At 43.8% G+C, this 26,721-nt stretch overlaps 1 protein-coding gene across 2 annotated transcripts in view; it reads left to right on the top strand.

Annotated features, from left to right (window-relative positions):
- BANK1 (B cell scaffold protein with ankyrin repeats 1) overlaps nucleotides 1–26,721 on the top strand; it is a 305,120-nt gene that overhangs the window by 235,804 nt on the left and 42,595 nt on the right. The window contains exons 9-11 of one of the 2 annotated variants that reach the window (XM_054030860.1): nucleotides 3,209–3,311; nucleotides 5,359–5,685; nucleotides 21,660–21,926. In XM_054030860.1, coding sequence (XP_053886835.1) covers nucleotides 3,209–3,311; nucleotides 5,359–5,685; nucleotides 21,660–21,926 — 697 coding nt within the window. The remainder of the gene's footprint in view (nucleotides 1–3,208; nucleotides 3,312–5,358; nucleotides 5,686–21,659; nucleotides 21,927–26,721) is intronic. The other variant, XM_054030861.1, reaches the window with a different exon arrangement.

Here is a 26,721-nt window from a genome sequence, read left to right on the forward strand (position 1 = left end):
CTCATTGCCAACAAACCAAAATTTGGGGTTGAAATGGGGGAAAGGGTAAACACCCACAAAAAGTCCTACAGTGTGTGCGAGAAGGGCTAAAATTGTATTTCAACTGTTCCAAGGTAAAGGGTTCCCTCCTTCACTAATAAGTCTACAGAGTTATACCTCTCTGACATAAAAGGAGATAAGAGAGAGCATAGAGCTTTCTGCTTTAGAATTAACGCCAAGCAGAAACTCTCAGGCTAGGTCTACACTACCCGCCTGAATCGGCGGGTAGAAATCGACCTCTCGGGGATCGATTTATCGCGTCCCGTCGGGACGCGACAATCGATCCCTGAATCGGCGCTCTTACTCCACCAGCGGAGGTGGGAGTAAGCGCCGCCGACAGAAAGCCGCAGAAGTCGATTTTGCCGCCGTCCTCACAGCGGGGTAAGTCGGCTGCGATACGTCGAATTCAGCTACGCTATTCACGTAGCTGAATTTGCGTATCTTAAATCGACTCCCCCCTGTAGTGTAGATGTACCCTCAGATGGGCTGAATATGTCTCATATTTGTATTCCCCAAGTGACTGGAGGATTATGTCCAGTTTTGAACTTAAAACCCTTAAACCTCTTTAGAAATGCCAAGCCATTTCATCAGGACAGCCTCAAAAACTTTAAAATCATGGAGTGAAATCCTGGCCCCATTGAAGACAAAGGGAGTTTTGCCATTGACTGTAATGGAACTATGACTTCACCCAAGGTTTACAAAGGAAATTTTCTAGGAAAAACAGATCTGAGCAAATTGAGAAAAGTTTTACTTAGCTTTCCCATATCTCCCAACTACAGGAAACTTGTAAACTTTTCCTGAAAAGCAGCACTATGTCAAGGAGCCAGATCAGCTACTCACCCCCTAAAATCCAGAGAAGTGAAAATATGTATTTACTTAGATAATAATTTAATTGCATCAGTCAAAAGAGCTCCTAAAACTTCTATAATGGCCACAGTCCTCTTTGAAGAGAATTTGGGTTTCTTGAAAATATAGAAAAGTCTACATTAATCACATCTCCCATTTAGGCTTTCTGTGATTCGTGGGATTTCCTTCATCAAAAATTGATCCATAACGAATAAGTACCAGGAGTTAATGGTTGCTCCCTCCATCTCCCAGAGGCAATTAGAAAAGCTACTCCAACAGCTCCACTCCCTGCCTTCCCTCTGGGCATTCTCTACTAAATATATATCCATAGGTGCTTACTGGTTGCAAGGCTAAGGGTAAACAACTGGGAAGTGTTTCCCTTTTGCAGGTCTCCGACATCACGGAAGGGGAACTCAGTGTTTTTAGCACTCTACCACTTTCTAGGCCCACATTGCACAGATCCTCAGGAGTCATGTCTCAAAGTCGTGGCTTCATGTTTCTCATCGCAGGGTCACTGGGCCATGGAACTTGTCAGAGGCCCCTCTTTGCAGCTTATTGCTACTATTAGCACAAATTGTGCGTATTAACACAGATTATAGCTACTTTGTGTTCTGGAAAAGTCTCATTTCCGGGCTCCCATATACATGTTTTTTCAGACATCATTGCGGTAGTGTCCTATATCCCCAAACTAGGGGGAACCAATTGAACAATGGGGAAGTTCTGCCAGAGCATAAGACTCTCCAACTGTTAAATACATTAGATAGACATAGAATATAGGGCCAGTGCTTGGTTCATGGGGACAGGTGACCTGGACATATTCCTTAAATTGTGTTTACTGTTTGGAGTGGGTAGGGAGCCCGTGGCACTGGATCTGACATTCTTGAAATTGCCATACACAGCTGCAGCGGGAAAAGATGATTTCTTGGTTCCCCCAGAGAAACCCACAATTTCTTATATTTGTTTTCCCTTTTCCCCTATACTTTACAAAGATCTGTCAGAGGTGATAAATGATGGCCCAGATTGGTGCCTCTTGATCTGCTCACTGGGTGAAGTTCACCCCATGGCTTCATTCTGAAACCCCCATAAGCCTAGGGAAGTTAAGCAGAGTGACCCAGGAGCAGAAGCTCAGCTCTTCAGTCAAAGACTCTCTGCTGATTGCATATGGCTTCATTCTGAAACCCCCATAAGCCTAGGGAAGTTAAGCAGAGTGACCCAGGAGCAGAAGCTCAGCTCTTCAGTCAAAGACTCTCTGCTGATTGCATATCTGCTCGCAGTGATTCCTTGCAAACTGCAGGATTTATGGAGCACACTTTTAAATTCCTGCTTTCAAGTTGGTAGGGACTTTGGTGTGTAGGCAGAAATCAAATGCAGGGGATTAATATTCCTTTTCAGGATTCAAGTCTCTAATCAATGACTATTGAGGACTCTGTTCAAGCTACTCTGATGCTCCTTAAGATGCGAGACTCTAGACGCCTCTAAAGAGTCCGGCCTTGTGCACTAATGACTGCTAGATAGATGCCTAAACAGCGGTGTGTGCATGTTAATCAGACATTTTTGTATGTGCAATGGAGGCATATATTTCCATACACATCTTACTGAAAATCAGGCTTTGAAGGAATACAAGTTTATTTTGTTGAGGACAACCAAAACTGACTGTAATCCTACTCTGCTTTGTCTGGTCAGAGACTGGCAGAAGTTAGTATATCCTCCTGCTTATATAAATACAGTGAAAAGGCTATGGACATTGTTAGTACAAATACTGGGCCTGAAACTTCTCCAACTGAGGTTAATTTGGACACTGCAAAATCGAGAGCTTTAATGTTTTTTTCAGAAGCATGATAGAGTAAGCACCTAGCTCTGCTTTGATAGTAAGGCAGACCCAGCTAACATACCTGCAGTTGTGTGACCTGTCCTCTAGTCTCCTGTGCACACGCAGCATGCACTCAGTAGTCTACTATTTTCAATTAGCCCTCCAAAGATTGTTGCACCCTGACCATTCTGGGGTACTCCACAGTGCCTCACGGACCCTCTTCTCATCTGTTACTGTCCACATCCTCCATCTACCCACCCACCGTGCATACTTCACAATTAGAATCTCTCTCTGTTTTCTCCTTAGAAGGATTTTAAGGAATTTATCAGTAGGCATTAGTACTGAGGGCAAATGAACCTCTGCAAAATATGAAATGAGGACATTTTACAGAGAACTAAAAGAAAATGATTTGGCTGTTTCTCCCCAGGGCAATAGCCCTTCTCTTTCATACTGCACTGATGTGCTTATGGATAATATCACCAAAAGATTTGCTCTGCTTAATCTTCTTTCCAGATTAATACAACCAATAAAGAAGACGGTGATCAGGAGGAGGAGGAGGAGGAGGAAGATGGAATTTATGTGGCCATGCTGAGCTCAGCCCCTCACATTACCTCTCGTAAGTCATATTGTCTGAAAGGTTTCAGGTACCACGTCCTTGATACTGTATGGTATTAACTGAGAAATGGTGATATCTAGAGACTGGAGGGGACTGTATACACACACAAGAGGACAAAGTTATAGTTAAATGCTTAACCTTAACTTGCAGATTTCCTGACTTTTTAGTGCTTAGCTGTGTGACCTAACGGCTCAGGCATGCCTTTAAACACTGGTCCATGGGGGAATGTACCTTTTGCTACACACTCTTTCAAGGGGTGCAACATGCTTTCCCCTTGGCGGCCACCCAGATCCACGGACTGATGTGGAGAGTGGCAGATCCATTTCTCTCCATCCCTCCTGTGCTCTATCGCAGAGCAGCCCCTGTGCTAGAGGAGGGCAGTGCCTAGAGTTGCCATTAGATCCTGCATGGAAGCACAATTGGGAAGCTCTTTGCAGCTTCCTCTTCGCACATCTGTACAAACATGGACCTGGCCCTTAATGTTTCAGTAATGTTGGCTGAGATTTGCAAGGGAACTTCAGAGAGTAAGGGAAGAGCTGCAGGTTTTTTTGCATTTAGCAATGACTTATTCCACAGATCCATGATAACTGTGTAAGAAAGGCCAGCCCATATTCTGTTTGTATTTTACTGGATACTTGATACCTTCCCAGTTGTCTCACCTTCTGTATTAGATTGCTGCGCCTTACAGGCTAAATTATGAGTCTCTTCGTCCAACACACCTAGACAGTGGGCAGCCATAATTTGACTTTGAGGGCTAGAAGTCTGGCTAGCACTGTTAGTGCTTACTGCCCTAGGTAGGGCATTACATTACCCTACCCTGGATGTGGATATAAAAATGATGGTCCAGTTTGCAAATGAACTGAAGTACCATACTCAGCACTAGGGACAAATCTTCATAGCAGATCCTTCACAACTAAGGATCCTTTAATAAGGTGCAACAAAAGCTGCTTCTCCTTCTACTTCCCTTGGTACCTCTGGTGGCATTCTGTCTTGTACAGACGTAAAGCTTCCTTTCACACCTCTCACATACTACTGATGTTTTCCCCACCCACCCCCATTCCACTGACTCGGGGGACCATAATTTGGCCTTTTTTACAAAGAGAAAAAAATAGTGATGAATGGGTTTGTCTATTATATTTAGAAGCACTTATCTTTCCGTCATGCATGAGGCAGTGCAAAGTAGTCAGGTATTTTGGGGGGGGAATGGTCTAGAATTTTTTTGGAAAATACCAAGAATGGAAAAGAAAGAAGTTTTCCAATAAATTCTATCTCAAATGCGCCCTAAGTGAAACAGCTTTCTTAAAATATTAACATATAAATTGTGGGTTAAAATTGAGAGGGTTGGCAGAAGAATAGAAACATATGTAAGTTAAATGCTTCTAATATTGGAAATAATGGAGGGTCTTCATAATGTTTATTAGATAGTCTAGAAATGGATACAATTTTAAAAGGGGATGGAGGGAATAAGTTACATGGTTTCCCCTTGTTATTTTAGCTAAATCCTTATGCTGTACATAGTGCTGAAAATTTACTGTTATGTATTTCTCCACTATATCCTTATTTTTGGTCCAAAGGCCACTAAAGCCATAAAGCTCACTACAAACCACATATCCCAGGGGAAATATTTATTTCATTTTAAAGAATGTTAAAATGATAAGCAGCCAAGCTACAGTATATTAAAAATAAGTGATACAGATGCATAAGTTGTAGCATATTTTACTAACTCATGTGGGTTGTGCTGCTTTGAAAATCAGGCAGTACAGATTGTGGGGAAAGGGTAGATTCCACTCCACCAATATCTCTGAAAAATCCTATTGTTATTGTATACATGAATATGTTGTGTACTGAGGTAGCAAGATATAATGAAAGCTTCCACTGTTCATTTGGTAAATATTTTAAAAGCCATTCACTGAAGTTATACATTTGACAGCTTTCCACTGTATTAGTTCATAAAAGTTTTATTAGCAGTGCTGGTACTTCTATGGAAATCTGTGAAACACAAAATGCTTCCACTTGGCAAATTTTAAATAAACAATGCATTCTTTAGCATTAACAGACAGACAGAGTATAGGAGACCAGAGTGGAGTCAGACAGAAAGCCTGGGAGGAATCAGGCAAGAGGGAAGAGGAGAAGGAAGAAAAGGAAGAGGAAGCTAAAGAAGTCAAGGAAGTGGAAGAAAAGAAAGATGAAGAAAATAATTCAGAGGAAAAGTCATACAGCTTTGATGACGACAATGACAATTTATATGCCAGCATACCTGATGACAATCCTGAAGTGGGTGGAAGAGACTCCTTTTTCCTGGACAAGCCACCCCTACCTCCTCGAGATCCATCTCCCACTATAAAACAAGATTATATTCACTACTTTTCACAAGGTATAGTCTTGCCAAAAAAATAATTTTTCATCATATGTGTAATACGTGTTAAATGCTTCTGTAGAGATTCTATATGGTAGGGTTACCATATCTAACAAATAAAAAAAGAGGACCCTCCACGGGCCCTGGCCCCGCCCATTTCCCCACCCCCAGCCCTGTCCCAACTCCACCCCTTCCCCACCCTAACTCCGCCCCCTCCTCCCTCCCACTCCCAGCCACGTGGAACGGGCTGCCCGAGCGCTACCGGCTTCACGGTTTGCCGGGCAGCCCCCAGACCCTGCGCCCCCAGCTGGCGCTTCCCCAGCACAGCTGGAGCCCGGGAGGGGAAGCGCCCAGCCGGGGGCGCAGGGTCTGGAGGCTGCCCGGCAAACCGTGAAGCCGGTAGCGCTTGGGCTTCAGGCAGCCCCCTTGCCTCCGGACCCTGCGCCCCCAGCCGGGCACTTCCCCTCCCGGGCTCCGGCGGCGCAGGGTCCGGAGGCATGGGGGCTGCCCAAAGCCGGTAGCGCTCGGGCAGCCCGGCTCTTAAACAGAGCCGAAGAGTCAGGGGAGGAGCAGAGCCGCCGCGGCCGGAGGCTCTGCTCCTCCCCTGACTCTTCGGCTCTGTTTAAGAGCCGAGCTGCCCCAGCGCTACCGGCTTCGGGCAGCCCCCATGTCTCCGGACCCTGAGCCACCAGAGCCCGGGAGGGGAAGTGCCCGGCCGGCAGCTGGGGTCCGGAGGCAAGGGGGCTGCCTGAAGCCCATAACGCTCGGGGATCTCGGCTCTTAAACAGAGCCGAAGAGTCAGGGGAGGAGCAGAGCCGCCGCGGGAGGGGAAGTGCCTGACCGGCATTTTCCTGGACATGTTCGGCTTTTTGGCAATTCCCCCCAGACGGGGGTTTGAGTGCTGAAAAGCTGGACATGTCCGGGAAAAAGAGAATGTATGGTAACCCTACTATATGGACATGGCTAATGGTGGTTGGCTAGTCAGTAAGGCCCTGATTCAGCAAAACAAACAAGTGCTTAATTGCATTGCTGAGTCAAGGCCTAAGTCACTAAGTACTACAGATAGTGTAGTGATGGTAGACTGTGGAGCACTAGTTCCAGGCAGAGTTTTCTTCCTCCTAACCCATCTCAGAGATTCATAAAATAATACATGGTGCATAGGATTATAAGGAAGGTTTTAGACACAATATTAAGATGTTAGTTAACTTATATTTAAATTGTTGCTTGTTTGCGAAGCTTGCAATGCCACTGGTAAAATTAATAGAATTTACTTTATGTATTCTAATAGGGAAAAGTAACCCAATATTGTATTAAGTATAAGTTCTAGCTAGTATTGTAGTAGAAATGTAGCCATCTGTTGAATTATAGAGTGGACAATGATCTTGGTATTCCTGTTTGTGATGAAAGGCTGACATCATGACCATAATGCGCTGACAGGGCTGTCACATGGATTTTTTAAAACCTGACTCATGGAACAAAAATCTAAAATTAAATTTGATAGTTTGCATTCCCCCTATGAAAAGGCAAAAAAAAAAAAAAAAAGGATGATGTGGTGGCACTTCTAGAAGGGTGATAATAGTTTTCCTAATGGAAAAAAATGGGAAAGAGCAAATCCTTAAATGCCAAATGTAGATGTTGAGCTAATAACAAAAATAAGCTTGCCCTTTGCAGACACTATCTGTAAGTATCCAGATAAGTCCATTCTGAATTTGCTGCACAAATGTTTGTCTTTAATAGATGATGAAAATCTGAGAACTCTGACCATAATCGCTGGTTCTTCTTTGAGTACGAATCAGTGTAGATCCTACTGTAGGTGTGCATGCTCCCCAGGCATGCAAGTGCAGATTCTTTTTGCTAGCAGTGTCCATTGGGGCTGTGCATGAACCCTATACCTCCTCATGCTTCCATACAAGGACAGAAAGGGTGGGATGCCCCTGGCGGTCTCTGTTTCCTCTGACCACCCATGGCAATGAGACAGAACCTTGTGGTGTCCTATCTGCTGACAACTCTATTATTATATCTTCATCTAAACTTCTTGAAACACTTCAGAGCAGCCTTCAGTCTCTTACAACATTTTGGACTGAATAATCCTTGGCTGGATATAAATTCTTCAACCTAACCCCTCCTGTATGAACGAATGAACAAACAGACACACACACGACTTCTCTGTAAAAGGATCTTAACTTGGTGGGTTCAAAACCTGTATGCTTCCAGCTGTGCCCAACCAGTGATGGACTAATTCCACTTAAAGATGGTATGAGGGTTTACGCCCCTCCTTACAGGGCAGCACAGCCTAGTGGCCAGAGTCTATAGGATCAACCCTTGTCGCAGGGTAGCACGGCCTAGTGGCCAGAGTTCATATAACCACCCCTGGTTGCAGGGCAGCACGGCCTAATGGCCAGAATCCATGTAAGCGCCCCTGGTTGCAGAGCAGCATGGCCTAATGGCCAGAGTCCGTATAAGCGCCCCTGGTTGCAGGGCCATAGGACCTTACTACTGGCTCAGCGAGGGGGTCCTACCGAAACACACTGAGGCTTACCGGGGTCAAGGTACCAGTCCGTCACCTCCCCCGGGTCGCTCCCTACCGGCTGGGGAGTTGGGGTCTCCCACGGATCCCAGGGTTCTCCGTGAGTCTCCGGATCCATCGCCTCCTCTGGTTCCTCCCACAGCAGGGGTTCGTGCCGGCCTATAAAAGCCTCTGTTTCTGGCAGCTTCAAGAGCGTCGGCTGGTCCGCTGCAGGAGCTTCCCAGTTAGGTCCTTCCCCTGCGGCCACCAGCCCCAACTGAGCTGAGTTCCCTCCTTTTATACTCAGTGAGCATCTGGAGCATGCCCAGTACGAACGGGGTGGGACTTCCTCTGTCAGAGCTACTGGTCTGATGTCGCTGGGGCCAGTGCGGGGCAGGGCTGCCCTATCACAGATGGGTACAGCAGGTGCCTTTTCTGCCAGGGTAAATTCCACATTCTGGTTTGCCTTTCTTTTGCTGCTTGAACCCCAAAATCGTGAGATGCAAAACTTAAACTCCATTTTTACAACAATCAATGAGAGTGGCATTGGACTCAGAAGATCTGGGCTCAAACTCCCATAGTAGCCAAACCTTCATCCTCGTGTGCTCCGTCAAGGGGACAGATGATACCTAAGACTTCAGCAGAGAAGTTGGCACCAAGTGAGGAACCATCACCAACACCGACCACAGCACTGACTACATCAACACTGACCAGAACTGCTGAGGGCATGGACAGCAAAACCTCAGACATCAGAGCAGGTCACTGAAAGAGGCCACCTAGAACACTGAGGCAGGAGCTTCAGGAAGAGCTCAGTGTCCTCTCATGTACAGACACAGGAAAGCATCAGGGATAAATCATCAAACTCTCCTAGCACTGAAGATGAGTGAAAAGGAGCAAACTACAGTGCAGCAGATTTCCTTGATTCTGGACCCCACTGCCAACTCCAACCTTGGTATTATGGGGGAACAATTGTGGACTGCAGAATGGTCATCAGCACTGAGATGTCCACTGGTACTGACAGAAGCACTGCACCCCTATCCAGTGGTGGCACTATACCCACTGGCACTGCCCATGTGGGACACATACTCATCATCACTGGGGCACACTTCACCAGTATCGAGCAGGAAGCCGTCCCCCTTATGGTCACTGAAAAAAAACATAAGAGTTCTTTAGAATTCAGCCACTGCATCAGGACTGGCATTGGTCCTGTCAGCAACCTTCCAACCACCTGTATTCATACGGGATACCAGTCTGGCCCTTCTTGGGCTAAACAGTCCTCCTTCGCAAGCCTGAAGGAGCCATGCTTCTCCATCAAGAAAGAGAAGATCTCCCTCTCCCGCAGCCTAATTGGCAAGTCTGCAGACCCCAGAGTACCAGGAGGAGCGGGACCTGTAGGCACAAATCCATCAGCATCTGGCATTGCCCCTCAAAGACCTTTCCTAATCGTCAACCAGCAAGGTAGTCACCTCAGCATTGATACCAATGCTGGATGATTTCAAGGCATTCCAAGAGCTCCTGGTATGGATCGCAGACACACTGGAGATCCAGACTTCAGTCATATCTGAAAAATCTCACAAGCTATTCATTTTCCTATCTTCACCTTCTCCATAAATGTGGGATTGCTAGATCCAGCATGAACTCCATGGCAACTGCTGGCCACTGTATCACTAACAACAAACATATCAAGAAAAGATACCAGGTGCCACCTTCCAGGTTCAAGTATTTTTATTTTCACCCTAATCCCAATCTCTAGTGGTCTCAGTCATCCAAGAAAAATCGCATTTGGCCAAGAATATGCATAAAGATCCCAAATGATTGGATCTGCTATCTCTATATCACCAGTGAGTGGTGGCTAATTGCCAGGCTCTCCTAGACAAATGAGAGTTTCTTACATGGGACAGAGCAACAAGCAACAAGCTCCCTCACAAGGCTTGAGAGGAGCTTAAAGACATTGGAAAAGATGGACAATTGGCGGCAAATATGTCCCCGCAATCCACAATGGATGTAGCTAGATACACAAGCACTGTGGTGTTAGTGAGGAGGGTATCCTGTCTCCAAGCTTAGGGAATTCCTCATGAAATGCAAGCCATAACTGAGGATTTGCCATTCTCACTCTGAACATTTCCAGAGCCCTACAGGCGAGTCTCATCTTACGCGGGGTTCCGTTCCGCGGTTAGCGTGTAAAGCGAAAACTGCGTATAGTCAAAACTACATTGAGTTGAATGGTGGGCGGAATCGCCCGCACTACAGGTACAGTATTAAAATTGTTATTTTTCTCTCTTTTTTTTTGCCGACCGCGTAAAGCTGAAATCGCACATGTTAAATGTGCGTAAGATGTGACAGACCTATATTTTAATACCTAAGGAGGAGTAAACCCTTCCAGCACCCTCCCTGTTTCTTTGTGTATTGAAAGGCAAAGTGATCTCTCCACGGAGACTCTCCAAGTGGATTACACGATGCATTTCCACTTGTTACTATCTGGTTGGTGAGCCTCACATGTGAACGTCAAGACTCGCTTTACCAGAGCTCAAGCGAGCAAGTCGGCATTTGTCAGAAATGTGCCAGATTCACAGAGCTGTAAGGCAACTACATGGACAAACCCACAGACCTTCTTTAAACATTATGTACTTGACATGCAGCCAGGGCAGATGCCAAGTTCCGAAGAGTAGTACTTCGTTTTTTATTTGATTAGCACAGATGATATTCCTCATACCCACTCAGGGGGGACTGGAACAATTTGTATAGGGCGGGTGCTGAGAGCCATTGAACCAAACAGTAAACCCCAGGATATAATGGAAATCACTTCAAACCAGGGCATACAGCAGTACCTCCAGCACTCTTAGTTCAAGTGCCAGGGTACCCACTATCCAAAAGAAGAAACTGCTTGCCAGTCACATACAGTGGGATTCACACTGACACATTCTCAAAGAAGAAAGAAATGAAGCTTACTTCTTTGAGGGAGCCTCTGCATATTCCCATTTGTGGAATCAAGGTGCCTGCACCACAAACTTCTGGAAACTTCTGACAAGCAGTATCCATTGGGGCCCCTCACTCCTCCCTTTTCCTCTGATCCTGAAGGGTTCTGATGGTGTAAAAGTGTGGAGTGGCCCCAACCACACCTCAGCTTCTTCCACTAATTTGGGAATTCTTGCCCTGAGATTCCAATGAAGCGGGGAAGATGGGCAGGGAGTGTGAACATGCAGAGACTTCTCTTGTAAGAACTTCAGTTACAGGTAAGTAACCTTCATTTCTTCTTCGAGTGGTCTCTGCATATTCCCACTTGTGGGAGTTAACAAGCAGCAGAAACTCCAAGAAAGTGGGCTGAGGCGTTCTAGGTAAACAAGGACTGCAGAACGGCCAGAACAAGCATCAGCTCCGGATGCCAGGTCAAGAATGAATAGATCAAGCTTCTCACTTCCCCAAGATAAGTTTTAACTGAAGGAAATTTTTTTGCTAAAAACAACGTATGTAGCTTCTTATCTGTCATGCAGCATGGTGTGATGAAGAAAGCATATGGGCATGCTGTGGACGTGGCCTTTCTCCTCTCTCAGTGGTGCAGCAAGGGCTCCCGCCCTCAGGCTTCCAGTTCCCCAGCTGTTGCCTTTCTGGGTGAGACCCCCATCTCTCTCCCTTCTGAATGGGCTGTTTCCAGACTGCACAGTTCCCTGCTTTCACAGTGCATTTTGCAGCACTGACAGGTTGCCAAAGGGCACCTGCTGACTTTCTCTTTAGACAGTCTACTTACCATAGGGTAAGTAACTGTTCTTTATTTTTTCTGAATAAGGACTTCAGGATTTTGTTCAGTATGAATTAAACTCTGGCAATTCTACATTATGTCTGGTTATTGTATAATAAATTTACTGGTGATTGCGCAATAATGTTGGCAGCCATTTTAAGTTTGGCCTAGCTCCTTTCCATTGCCTAGATTATAATATAATATATGGAGATATACCTATCTCATAGAACTGGAAGGGACCCCGAAAGGTCATCGAGTCCAGCCTCCTGCCTTCACTAGCAGGACCAAGTACTGATTTTTTGCCCCCAATCCCTAAGTGGCCCCCTCAAGGATTGAACTCACAACCCTGGGTTTAGCAGACCAATGCTCAAACCACTGAGCTATCCTTCCCTTAAACCAGATTGCCTCTCACCTCTAATCCTCTGGTTTTACAGATTACCTACTTCCTCGATCCTTACTTCCTTCACAATTTACACTCCATAGTCTTCCCACCCCACTCTACTGTATAGTTTTTTCTATCTAATCTATCCCCATCTTCATGTCTATCTGAGTGGCTACGTGTTGTATAGCTTGCTATTCTCCAGGATGTGGGTGAGGTTTTTTTTTTGTTTGTTTGTTTGTTTCAGTAGGATTTCCTCCAGTCCTCTAACATGAAAGAAAAAAGCTGGTTTAATGCAGGATGCTACAAGTTTATATGCATATATTAAAAAGATTACAAATGATAAGCACATCTACTTACCATGAGGTGGTGAACGGCCACCATGACTCCCAAAAGCCCCTTCTCTTGCATTACCCCCTGTTCTCAGTAGCTACATACATGAGAGGGGTAAGCTTGGAATAAAGAATTTCTCGGTATAAATTTGGATTAACCTGCATAACTCATATGTGGCTACACTATGCATTAGTAATGTTTCCATCTCTATCTCATGCCTATAAAACGTAAATATGAACCTGAACAGATAGATAGATATGGACATACAGAGCACAGACAGTTAACAACCTAGGGATAATATAAGGTTCCTCTGAAACAATTCCTACATGAATCCTTCATTTAAAATGTGCTGTGTTTTCATGAAGTATTAGCTTTGGTTTCATTGTTACAGCTTTCTGGGGAAGGGGGAAAAGAAAATAACATATGAGGATCTTCTCTAAATTAGGATGATAGTTTCTTTTCAAAGAGAAATTGTAATGAGTCATCACTACACATTTTTAGAGCCATTTACTGCAGGTATTGCTCAGGAATAGATAAAAGGCATTCTAGTGCTCAACCCTTTTTCAGAGAGAGGGTTTTTTTGCTGATGGCATAAGAGTGCCCCCTATTGGAGTTCCGAGAATGAAAATGCCCACTGAGACAGAAACGTCGAAACAGACTGTCTATTTCTCACATTAAGTATAGAATATTGCAGACTTTTTATCCACCACAGTAGATGTTTTACAATATATTTTTATAGATAAGAAATCCAGAGTACACAGTAGATGATAATTATGTAGCCGGTTTACATGAACATAGTATCACTTTTAAAACTTACTCGCTTGATGGAGTCCCCAAGACACACAAAATGTTTCTCACTCTAATCAGCAGCAGAAAGGTTTTAAGCATTAAGAGACATACATGGGATCACAACAACATAAAGGGAACCCCGATTCACTACTAAAACCTACTAGGGGAATCTTCTGTTTGTTTGGGGACAGTAGGTAGACAGCAGTAGGCAAATGTAAACATTCGTCATTTCAGTGGCCCCAGAATCACTCATTAATAAATTGTGCTAAGTATGTTTGTGACATCTGTCCAAGTGTTTTTAAAACCACTGATTTAAAAATGAAATGTCTACCAGCTGCTGTTTTTAATATCACTTTCTCTGCACAAGCTTCTAATATATTGCTGTCTCAAAAATTAAATCTGGGATATTATTAATTCTGCCTACAGCTTTTTAAATAGAAAGTGAAAGCTAAACATGAATGCAATGGGCAGCCAGAAAACACAATATATGGAATATGGGGAATATGGAAGGTGGAAGCAGAGGCTCAGGAAACCTTTTTTTTTTTAAGGCATTAGCATGAATTACAAAAGATGATATACAATAGAACTGTATGTCATGAGCTGTGAAAGTACATCTGGGGACCCTTTCATCAGAGCCGTCCCTTGGGTACTGCGAATCGGGGCAACCGCCCCGGGCCCCACACTTTGGGGAGCCCCGCGCATCAAGAAAATCATGAGGAGCGGACGGGGAGATGAGGCAAGAGACGGGAGGGTGAGGAGGCGAACGGGGAGGCGAGCAGCAAGTGGGCGGGGGGGGCGAGAGGGATCCCTCCTACCAGAACCTCCCTTCCCCCCGCGCCTCCTGCTCCCCAGCGGGCCCCACCGATCAGCGCCTCCACCTCCCTCTCAGCGCCTACCACCAGCCATGGATCAGAAGTTTAGCTGCTTTCGCAGCGTCAGGAGGCACTGGGGGGTGCACAGCGCACTTGGGGGAGGGGGCAGAACTGGGCAGGGAAGAGGCTGGGGGGCGGAAAGAGGCGGGACGGGGGTGGGGACAGGATCTGGGGGAAGCATCTCCTTAGGTAGGGTTACCATATTTCAACAATCAAAAAAGAGGACGGGAGGAGCCCTGCCCTAGCCCCGCCCCCATCCTGCCCTAGCCCCGCCCCTGCCCTTTCCATTCCCTTCCACTTCCCACCCCCTCAGAACCCCCAACCCTCCCCCCCACTCCTTGTCCCCTGACTGCCCCCTCCTGGGACCCCTGCCCGAACTGCCCCCCAGGACTCCACCCCCTATTTATGTACAGGCGTGACTACCTGCCCTTTCCTGGTTACTATACGCGGCCAGTCCGCATCCACATCCAGTAGTTAAAAAAAAAAAAAACTAATAATTTAAATTGGAATTTCATCCATTAATAAGTATTTATTATATAGTTAAAACCATTCTATTGAAGGACAGATATTAAATAACACTAAATATGTTAATGTTCAAAACAATATTAAAAATTTGAAAATTTAGAGCATGGAAACCAAAATAGCTAAAATTTAGTTTTGGCAAGATACACGGAATGGAAACTCCGGGATCTTTACCTGTCACTGAATATAGCCATCATACCAATAGTGGAATATAAAACAAGTCTACATATACTCTCCTTAAAATTTTTACTTCTGTCCATTCCCAATAATTGTAACAAATCATTATTACCTTCACTCCACTTGCCACGCGCCCCAAGCACAAAACCAAAGAAGTGGATATTTTTACCTCCCGTTAAGTTTTTAATTTCTTCCTCTAACTCAAGATAATAAGCCACCTTCTCACTGTGGGCTTGTTCCAAACTTCCGGCATTATCCTCCCATCGCACTGTAACATCAACCACCACTGCTGTATCTCCTTTTATAAATATAATATCCGGCTTTCTTAACTCACCCTTACTATTTCTCAAATGGGGCTCTATCATTGCCTTCCACCCTAATTTACCAACCTTATCTACAACTGCAGACACTACTCTATTATGCCTTTTTATCCTAACATTCTTAGTCTTATAACATTGTCCTGAGATATGGGGAACAGTCTCCCGCACTTTACCGCACCATCTACAAAGAGCATTCACACCTCCTCTTCCTCTTGCTAATGTCTCCCTAGTAGGATAAATATTTGCCCTAAGCTGCAATGCTGAGATATACGCTGACGATTTAACTTTACTAGAGTTTCTAAAAATCGAATTACTAATTAAATCATTTTTAAAATATTTTATCCCTATTCCCTGACATCTCAGTTCCGACCATCTTAAAAATTCCTCTTCCCTCCATTTCTTGGGATGAAATGTTACTGCACTAAATGACAATATTTTATCCACAAGATTTTCTCCTGCATATAGATAAGATAGGTCCATCCAATCATCTCTCGAGACAATATGTCTCCTCCATTTACGAATTAACATATTTGGGATTTGCACACTAAACTTAGTGAGAGCTAAACCACCATCCCTACCTCTAGAATAAAATATCCCATCTGTGGTACACTGAGGTAAATGTAAAATCTCTTTAACTATTTTTCTAACTAACACATCAAGATCGTCTAAAAGATTAAAAGGGGGTTCTATTAAAAGAAGATTATAAAATAGCTTCGGTAAGATGTATGTCTGTAAAATTAATATTTTTTGGGCCGGTTTTAATGGGGCCTTAATTAAATTCTCACTCCAATCTTTCAATTTTTCTTTAAGTACCGGTCCCCCTACACCTATCCAGGGATCTATTCTAGCCCCTAAATATTTTTCAAAATCCCCTGGTTGAACATATTCAATCTCCTCTGACCCTATCTGCCAATTATCCTTAGGATTAACTACATAGGTTTTATGTTTAGCTAAAATATGAAAGCCTTTCGTTTTCTTCACATTAACAGAGAGATTAGTATTTTTACAAAACTCCTCTAAGATACCCAAATTTTTGATCATTCCTTTATATGAGCTACTTAAAATTGCCACATCATCGGCAAAAGCCAATGACGTGACACTATTACCCTTAACATAAAAACCACTTCCTTCTACTTCTAATCTAGTTAAAAGGGGATCCATAGCAATATTAAACAAAATTGGGGACAACGGGTCACCCTGCTTGACCCCCCTCCTAATTAAAATAGACTCAGTAGCTTCATCACCCACCCATACCCTAGTTGTGCAATTATCATAAAGGTCCCTAATAATATCTATAAAATGTTCATCTATACCAAATCTTCTCAACCCGGCTATTATATGTCCGTGTCCCACAGAATCAAATGCTTTAGCCAGATCCACGAACACTATTGCAATTTCATTCCCATTTCGTTTAGCCCCTTTAATCAAATTATCTAATATAGCAATATTTTCCTCACACCCAGGGGCGGATATAAACCCTTTTTGTCTACTACATATCTTAACTGTTTCCACCAGTCTTTTTGCTAATATTTTGGTATAGATTCTAATCCAAACTGACCCAATTGTCAATGGTCTCCAAGATGTTAACTTCTTCATTTCCTCCTCATCTTGTGTCTTTGGTATTAAAATCGTTCTATTTTTCTTAAATTCATCTGGTACCTGTCTATTTAGAAACCATATATTAAAAATTTTTGTAAGTATTAAGGAGTCTAAATTAAAAATATCCCACAAATTACTCACTTTTACTTTATCTGGGCCAGGAGCACTATCTTTTCTTATTTCTCTTAAAGCTATTCTAATCTCATCCACAGAGATCGGACTCATTAATATATCATTATCCGCATTCTCTGTGGATGATGGCCACCCTATCATATTACCATGTCCAATTGTTCCCAAAATATTTACATAGTATTCCTCAATTTCTTTCATAGGGATAGCACACTTAGCCTTATCTGGCTCTCCCATTATAATGCGAGTCAATCTTCTTCTATCCTTATCAAATAATTGTTGATAGAATTTATACTTAGCTTTCTTCGTAGCATATCTCCTAATTGCATTAAATTGCTTCCTTCTCCCCTCCTTTCTCATCTTCCCTTTTCCTTTATTCCTCAACTCTATTTGACTTTCATTTCTAGGGTCCTTTCCCTCTACTAATGAATAACATAATTTTTCCAACATTGCCCATTCGAGAGCTTTTGTTAAATCCTCCTTTAATAATCCTTCAATTTCCCCTAAACTGTTTATTATTTCTCTTCCCTCCCTACTTTGTTTTCCCCGTTTACATATTTTCTCCACTAAATCCACTTCTGGATGTCCTTTTAGTGGGAAAATCCTCTCTCTTGGGGGCAGAATTTCTAATATATTTACTCTAATGTCCTCTACCTCAGTCACTTCCTCCCTATCTCCTGTTACCACTAACTTCTTCTTTGCTAATTCTCGTCTTTTATCTGATATTTGTTTATTCGTTTTGGTCCTCATCTCGCTCTCAATACATTTATTTATATTCCTTTTCCCAATATATTTCCTTTCCAACTGTATAAACTGCGCAACCTCATCTTTGGTCCATATACGAGATCTAGTCGATCCCTCTTTGATCTTACTTTTAGCAGCCATATCTTCTTTTCTTTGCTCATTCCTCACAGCAGGGTGTCTATGTCTACAGTGTTGGCTCAATCCAGATCTAGTATGAAAACCAAGCCCACAGACCGAGCACGTATGGCTCTTCATTGGGGTATCCGCCTTCTTGGGTATGCACTTGGGGTAGTGGCAAGCTATATTATGATATTGAGAAGATTTTCCACATTTACTACATACAACTCGTATGGCTTTACTTTTATGAACCACATTAATGTGTTTGGCCCATTTACCAAATGTTGGTAATATCTGGGGACATATTGGACAATTAAAACTATCAACGGGATACTCTAAATAAAAAACCCCATCCTTCCATGAACTACTTTCTAATCTATTTATATTACTACCAGTACTGTTAAGATCCTTATTACGATCCCTATTAAAATCAGTACTTGGTCTAAAACTATTTAATAAACTAGACCCATTAACTAAATGAGCATTAAGATATCCCGATTCCCTAACATATGGATCATCAAATGTACTTAAATACTTAAAATCTGGATTAAAACTGTCCATAGTTAAATCATTAAAAGTGTCCCTTGTAAAAACCATCAGTAAGATAGATAAAATCTCCTCACCATGATCATCACAAACATTCTCCTCTACCTCCTCTCCATGCTCCACTGGGAGGACTTGATTCTCACTCTCATTCTCATGAGACTTCATTATAGTCCACACCATTTTATCCATTGGTCCAGCGACCCTGATCACACCCCTAATATATTTAACACTGTCAGCCGGGGCATCAAAGCCAACAGCGGGGGCGTTATTAACCCGGTCCAGCGCCAATCCGGTATAAAAATATAAATTACTTTTTTCCATAGCTAAAAGATTTACCCTTCTCAGGGGGAAACTAACCCTTTCCAGGGGGAAACTAACCCGTACCTGGGGGAAACTTACCCTTTCCAGGGGGAATCTAACCCTTACCAGGGGGAGTCAACCCGTACCTGGGGGAGGCTACCCTTACCAGGGGGGCATCCATGTGGCACCATATGGGGCTGCCCAACCCCGTCCCACACCCCACTGAGTGTGGGATGTGGGTTCGTCCTCCGCAATCCGCCTGGCTATCCAAGCCAGTTACCGACTCTCACCACGAGGAGGTAGCGGTTGGACTTGCAATCCAGAGGCTTTCCTCAAAGAGGGGTCCCAAACAGCATAATGTCGAGCTCTAACGGGCGTGTGAGAAAAGGCTCAGATCTTGGTAGGGGTTGCCCCTATTGACCGGGCTCACGCCCACCCCCACCTCACCGATAACCCATTCTCTCACTACCGTCAGGCAATGTTTCCGTCCAAGCCCGACAGCTGAGAGGGTCCAGAGACGCATGGAGAGCCATTAAGAGAGCTAAACCTCCCTGCTCCTTGTCCCCTGACTGCCCCCTCCTGAGACCCTCCCCCCATCCTAACTGGCCCCCTAGGACCCTATCCCCTACCTGTCCCCTGACTGCCCCAACCCTTATCCACACCCCCACCCCCTAACAGCCCCCCCCCAGAACTCCTAACCCATCTAAACCCCTCTGCTCCCTGTCCCCTGACTGCCCCCTCCTGGGACCCCTGCTCCTAACTGCCCTCCAGAACCCCACCCCCTACCTAAGCCTCCCTGTGCCTTGTCCCCTAACTGCCCCCTCCTGAGACCCCCCCCACCTATACTCTGCCCAAAACCTTACACCCCCAATCCCCAGACAGCCCCCCCTGAACTCCTGACCCATCCAACCCTCCCCCTGCTCCCTGTCTCTTGACTACCCCCTCCAGAACCTCCCTGCCACTTCTCTGACCCCCTGGCCCACTTACTGTGCTGCAGAGCAGCGCGCTTGGCAGCAGGGGGAGGGGAGCAGGGTCAGAGCTCCAGACTGCCGGAGGCCCGAGGCGAACGGCCGGCCAGCGATCTGCGAATGCAGGGGGGGGGGAGAGGGAGGAAGAGAGAGGACGGGAGTGGTCTCAAGTTGCAGGGGAGAGGAGGGGGAAGTGGAGGAAGAGCTCTGGTTGCCAGAGCCCCGTGCGATGGCACGATCCAGCCAGCTGCCCTGTAAGCCGCGCGTGCTCTGCATGGGGGGGGAAATCCGGACATTTACAAATTCCCTCCGGACGCTATTTTTAACTCAAAAAAGCCGGACATATCCGGGGGAATCCGGACGAATGGTAACCCTACCTTAGGGATAGCCCTGCCTTTCATGGTTTATAATATAGTGCTATAGTACATCTTGGTCAAAGTCAAAAAACAGGTAGTGTTGCAGGATAGTTGTCCCATTAAAGGAAACTGGGCTTGGCTCTCCTGTTCCAGTCCAGGTGGATGATGATGAGGGCAGGGCAGCACCTGGGGACTATAAGGGTATGTCTACACTGCAATTAAAAACATGCAGCTGTCCCGTGCTAGCTGACTCAGGTTTGTGGGGGTTGGGCTGCAGGGCTATTTCATTGCAATGTAGACTTCCAGGCTCAGGCTGCAGCCCAAGCTCTGGGACCGTCCCACCTCACAGGGTCCTAGAGCCTGGGATCCAGCCTGAGCCCAAACGTCTACACTTCGATGAAACAGCGCCCAAGCCCACAAGCCCAAGTCAGCTGGCACAGGCCAGCCATGGTTGTCTAATTGCAGTGTAGACATACCCAATAAGGTCTTGTGAGCAAGAGACCAGGAGAGTCAGAGCAGACTGGAAGGGCAGGAGATAAGAGCTGCCAGAGACAGAAGGTGGTTCCTGCGAGAAGGATGAAGACAGGAGAGCAGCCAGAAGGTTTTGCTGGCTGACAGGTCTTAACCCAGAGAGCCAGGGCTGGAGAAGGCTGAAGGTGACAGCAGCAGAAGAGGGAGATGCCTGCTGGCTCTAAGCCAGAGAGATGGAGCCAATGGCCATAGGGGGCTGAAGGAAAGGGGAGCAGTGAAGGGGCTTACCCACTGATGTCTCTTTGCTGGAGAGCTGGACCCTGAGGAACAGTGGGGAGTGAAGGCATGGGGAGTGAGAGGTGCTCCCAGCAGAGAGGCTGTGGGAGCTCCCACTGGGAAGAACAAGATTGCACACATGAAGGTAGGGCTGGACTCTCCTGGCAAAGGGATGGAGATGTGGCAAAAGACACTGGCATATGGTGAGAACAAAGCTGGATTATTTAAGGACTAATTTCACTGGGGTGACATGCTGTGGGACATTTGTGCTATGTATTATTAATAAATGTTGATGGACTTGAGAACATGTTTGCATGGATTTGCTGGGGATCCAAGAGGGAAACTGAGGTGAGGGACCACATGCAGGGCTGCCCCTAAGCCAGGAGGGAGCACCTGGGAAGAGGTTTCATGTCTACAGAAGGCATGTGGGAGACAAAAGCTAAAATTTTCAAATATGGATAGGTAAAATTAGACTACTAAGGTAGTATTTGGCACATACGTGAACTGATTTTCAAAAGTGCTGAGAACACCACAGCTGCCATTTATTTTGCTTTACTATTAAGGATAAGAAACCTTTTATATTCAGTGGAAGTTGCTAGGTGCTCAGTATTTTTTAAAATAAGGCCATTTATTTAGTTACCTCATTCTTGGCTCCCAGTCTCAAAAACTTTAGCAAAAACTATGAAGAAGAAATGAGAATGCAGTGCTTCCCCTAGAAGCCATCTGTATGGGCTTTAATAGGAACTGTGGAAAATCAGGCCACTTTTATTTAGGCGCCTAAATCGAAAATCTTGGCATCAGAATGCAGCTTTTTGGAGTCTGAAGACTGAAAACAACTTGTCTATGTTGCAGCAAGGAAATGGGATGAAGACAGAAAGGAAAGAGACGAGACTTCTGGTCATCTGGAAGTATACGGTGGAGAAGAAGATAAATCTGAGGACGATGAAGAGGATCCGTATACTTTTGCCGAGTTGGATGAAAGTGTATATGATATGATACTGGCATCTGATGAGGAGAAAAGAAAGCAACACGGATCCTTTATTATAAACCGGCCACCAGCACCTACCCCTCGTCCATTGAGTTCCCCTAAAGAAGAGAACACTCCCTATATAGTACAAGGTAAGGTTAGTTTAAAGATATTTACTGGCAGATAAGTGTTGCTCCGGGTAGAGTTGTCTGTTGTGAATGATGAATATTAATTTTCTAAAGATTATCTTCTACTTGAGGCTGAGGTCCTTGGCCTATTAATAAACTTGAATCAACCTATTCTCTCTTTGAAACAAACTGAAAAAGTATCCAAGTTGTTGCTAATTTCAGTTTTGCATCTAAAAGGATGCTGCTTTAAAAAAAAAAAAAAACCTAATCAAAATTACTTAAAATAGTAACACAATATGATGGAAGATGAAAAATTACTAGACCAAATACTCAGCTGGTGTAAATCAGTGGAGCTACACCAGTTACACCACCTCAGGATTTGGCCCATTCTGTTCGGTGTGTCCTTCAAGCGGTTAACAAAGGGTGCAATATATTGCCCAAGTAACAATATAAAAAAAAATCTTTCCTTTCCCCAACCCCAGCATCAGAACTTTCTTTACTGTGGTTCTTCCCTTAAATCCCATTTACCCCATTTGGAGTTACATTTTGAGACCTACCATTTAGCCAGCTTTTAACCCATTTAATGTATGCCCGGTTAATTTTTAATCTAAATGTTGTACAATGCCAAATCAAACACCTTACAGAAATCTATGTATATACACTCTTACCTTTATCAACACAACTTGTAAATCATCAATAAAAGACATCAAGTTAGTTTGACAGGATCTATTCTCTAGAAGCCCATGCTGATTGGTATTAATTACATTATCCTCTTTTAATTCTTTATTAATCAAAAGTCCTGTATCAGCTGCTCCATTGCCTGGGATTGATGTCAGAGTGACAGGCCTATAATTACCCAGGTCATCCTGTTTACCCTTTTTAAATATTGGTACAACATTAGCTTTCTTCCTGTCTTCTGGAACTTCCCCAGTTCTCTAAGAGTAATTGAAAATCAACAATAACAGTTCAGCAAGTTCCTCAGCCAGCTTCTTTAAAACTCTTGGAGGCAAGTTATCCAAACCTGCTGATTTAAAATTCTGTCCATTCTTCTTTCATCTATCACAAATCATCAGTAAACCGCGTTGAACTCGGGAAGAAGATGTGGAAAACAGCATTTAGGAACTGATGTTTCAGTATCTATGATTAAATATTTCTGTATCCGGAGCGCATTTCCTTTCCTAGCAATCTTATTGTGGCATTAAATTAGCATTTTGAAATAAAGTATCTTAAAGGTTTTTGTATGCACAAATTGTCATTATGATAGTTAATGAGTGAACCTCAAAGATATAGAAGCTTATTTTGGTAGGAATAATTACACATAAATTAGGATGTGTATCTGAACTTTATCAAAGTGATCTGAAATTCCTGCTTCTGAAAAATTGGGTTGGAAATCTCATGGGTGCAGGCATTCCAGTGAGCTGTCTAGTACTTCCTGCTTTTGTTCTGTCAGAAATACTGTGAGAACAGTGTTTCCTCTTCTGTTTGAATTATTTGAAAAAGAAAAAAAATCAGTGAAAAAGTTATCCTGATTTATTTTTTTAATTAAACAAAAATCATACCAAGTTCAGTTTGAGTTTTGAGCTAAAGTTTGGGCAGGTTCTTAATTTATTCAAATCAGTTCATCCATCTCTAACAATTACAGAAAACATTATTCCACAATTGAAAAGCTCCTTTCTTCAGTTCAGTTTTATGTAAATAAGGATGATTCTGAAATATAGTACTGGAGTTTAAACTATGCTGAAGGGATGGAAATGAAAGAGAAAATGTATACAGTAGCGTGATTGGTGTTTGGCTGGGATGGGGCTAACACTCTGTCTCTAAAAAACAGAGTTACCTCAGGTGTGTCTACTCATTACAGACAAAGCCAAATATGGTTGAAATGTAGTTGGACTTATCGGAGACCAGCTGAATTATGGGGCTGGCCATAAAAAAAGGGAGAGGTTGTTAAGAAGTGGTTTGTCAAATGTGCTGGAAGTGTAGTTTGTTTTGTTTGGGATTTATGATTTGATTTTTAATACACAGACATTTTAATTTTACTATGGGTAGTTTGGCATATTGTATTTTGCTGGCCTTTAAGTGTTTGTCTCCTAACATTTCCACAGAAATCTTAAGAGCTGTATAAAGAAAAGCCATTTTGCTACACTGAATATTCTGCATCTGCACCACATTCACCAAAAGGATCTTTTCTTTTACAGAGTTATTATGAATGGTTGTTGGTATCATCAGCATAAGCTCTTTCCCTCTAGGTTTCTCAGAATTTAGCTGGATGTAAAAGAATTGCACTAATTTCTTAGAAAGTCATCACTTAATTAGAAAACTAATTTTCTTCCAGCTTGTATTCTCTGAGAGAGGACTTGGAAGATAAGATTCTTGTGGTATGTTTAATTTAAATTCCCCATTCTCTTTATTAAGGACATAACCTTACATTTATCCAATAATGGCAAGAAAACCATAACAAAAGTCATGCCTTTCTTAAAGGCAGGGCTGGTAGCACCACCTCTTATTAAGATTATCCAACACTTTCCATTATAAGACCCTGATTTCAGTTTTTTGAAAAATTCAGCCAAAATGGTTCAACTGTTTTGGAAAATGAGAATAGGGGAAAATACATTGTTTTGTCCATGTTGAAAGAGAGTTCTTTGAAATGCTATAGTGCCCCCATGCTGTGGAGTAGGGACTGACTGACTGGCGTCTAGTCAGTGAAGAGAAGGAATTCTGATTCATCTGATTCAAATGTAGAGGGGACAAAAACTGGATCTTTAGGAAGGGAAAGGAGTAGATTGGGACCAGGAGTCTTGTGAGCCTGGGACTGGAGGAGGGAGAGAAATTGTGACTGTGAGTTGGAAGGGGGAGGATTGGGACTGGCTGAGGAAGGAGGATGCAACTGGGAGCCATGTGGGGAACAACTGCTATCAGCTGCTCCATTAGCTATAATGGCGGAGATTTGTGTGATGGATTAAAAGGTTCCAACCCTGCTGGTGAACAGCAATGTGGGTTTCAATATGATGTCACAAGATGGAATTTGTTTTGTCAGTTGGTTTAAAAAAAAAACTCAAACCTGCGTTAAAAGAACATTATTAATGTTGTAAATTCAAGCACTCAAAAGTTAGGAAATGTCAGAATTAAGGTTGTCTGTAATTTGGCCCCCTTGTCCAGATGCATCAATTACACGATCACATTTTTTTCCCCACAGGACACCTGGGTGATTCAGTCCACAAGCCTATTTGGTCCTGCTCTTGAGATGAATCAAGGTTGAGTAGTGTTGTTTGTAGGACCTTTGCATCATTAGTTGCAGCAAGATGGAAGATCTATACTGAATAAGACATGGGATTGCAGTAATAGAAGGGATGGTCTCATGTTTAACACAGTTGAATGCTGCTCTGAAGAGTTGAATATTCTGTCCCTATTTCTGACACAGAGTTTCTGTGTGGTGCTGAGCAAGTCACTTAAACCGAACTATTCACAAGTGGTCACTAATTGTGTGTTCCTCTTTTTCTAGCCCAACTTGAGATCATGGGGCCTGATCTTCAGAAGTGCTGAGTGCTCACATTTACAACTGAAGTAACTGGGAGCTGTGCTCTGAATGTATAAAGTGCTAAGTACTCTGAAAAATTGGCTCCTCGTGTCTCAATTTGGCATTCAAATTCAGTGGATAATTTTGACCTTAATCTCTGTGCCTCAGTTTCCCATCTGTAAAATGGGAATAACACCACAGTTTACCTCACAGGGGTGTTGCATGGGCAAGCTTAATTACAGCATCTCCTAACTTCTGAGTGCTTGATTTGGAAAGAATAGTAAGATTGCAATGTATTTTTTGTGTGAAATTTACTATGTAGACCACTTTGGGAAACTTTAGCTAAAAGGTGTTATTTAAATGTAAAATATTATTGCCAAGGCCCTGATCCTGTATTGTGGACTGGAAAGGTGTAGCCCAATGGTGAGTGTGGGATAGTGGGGGCTTGTCCAGGATTCTGAATTGTTGTGGCCCTCAGATGCTCAGGATGACAGTCCCCTGTCAACAGGAAGTAGGTAACCTACTGGTCAGTGTGTGTTGTCCTCTTCTATACCACATCCAGAGAGGATACAAATCTGTTACTGCTACCACTTACAGGGTCTGCTTCTTAGAGATCAAGCGGTGGAAATGCATGCTATTAGTTTAGCAGATCCCCTCAGATTCAGTCCTGATGCCAGCCAAGAGCGAGGCCATTTCACAAGTAGATCCTTCTTGAAGTCAGTAGCATTCGACGTAGGCAAAGGGTTATTCCCACAGGGCCTACTTGCAGAAGCAGGGCCCAGTTTCTGTTTACGGTGCTCACACATAGAGAAATGATCAAATTGCATGTACCACCATTTATGTTTGTGCAAGTACAGCCTGGACTCCAGACTTTAAAACTGTCTCATGACACACTGTCTGCTGGGCACTTTGGCCAATCTAAAATGCAGGGCTTGATTTCATGGAGTTTCTCATGGCCAAGTTTGAGTTCTCATGACAGGGTACTATGTGTAGCACCGTGGTCACTGGGTTTGCTTCAGCACTGGGAAGAGTGCAGGATTCATTGAAGCCAATTATACACTTTCTATTGTGGGATTGTGCATACCTGGTTGATAATCTTTGGGCTAATGAGGTAATTGGATGGAACAGGAAGCAAGAGGCAGCTCAGAAGGGTTGCTCAGAGGGTGAGCCTGGGCTGCAGAATGAAGGTGTCATGGAAGTCTCCCCTGGCTGTAAGCCTGCATTACACTGTGTTACTTTGTAAAAAAGAATAAATACACACCTTGGTGAAAGATAATAACCTGGTGTGTGTTTGGGCCCATGCAA

This window comes from Malaclemys terrapin, chromosome 5 (genome assembly GCF_027887155.1).
Source record: "Malaclemys terrapin pileata isolate rMalTer1 chromosome 5, rMalTer1.hap1, whole genome shotgun sequence".
NCBI lineage: Eukaryota > Metazoa > Chordata > Testudines > Emydidae > Malaclemys > Malaclemys terrapin.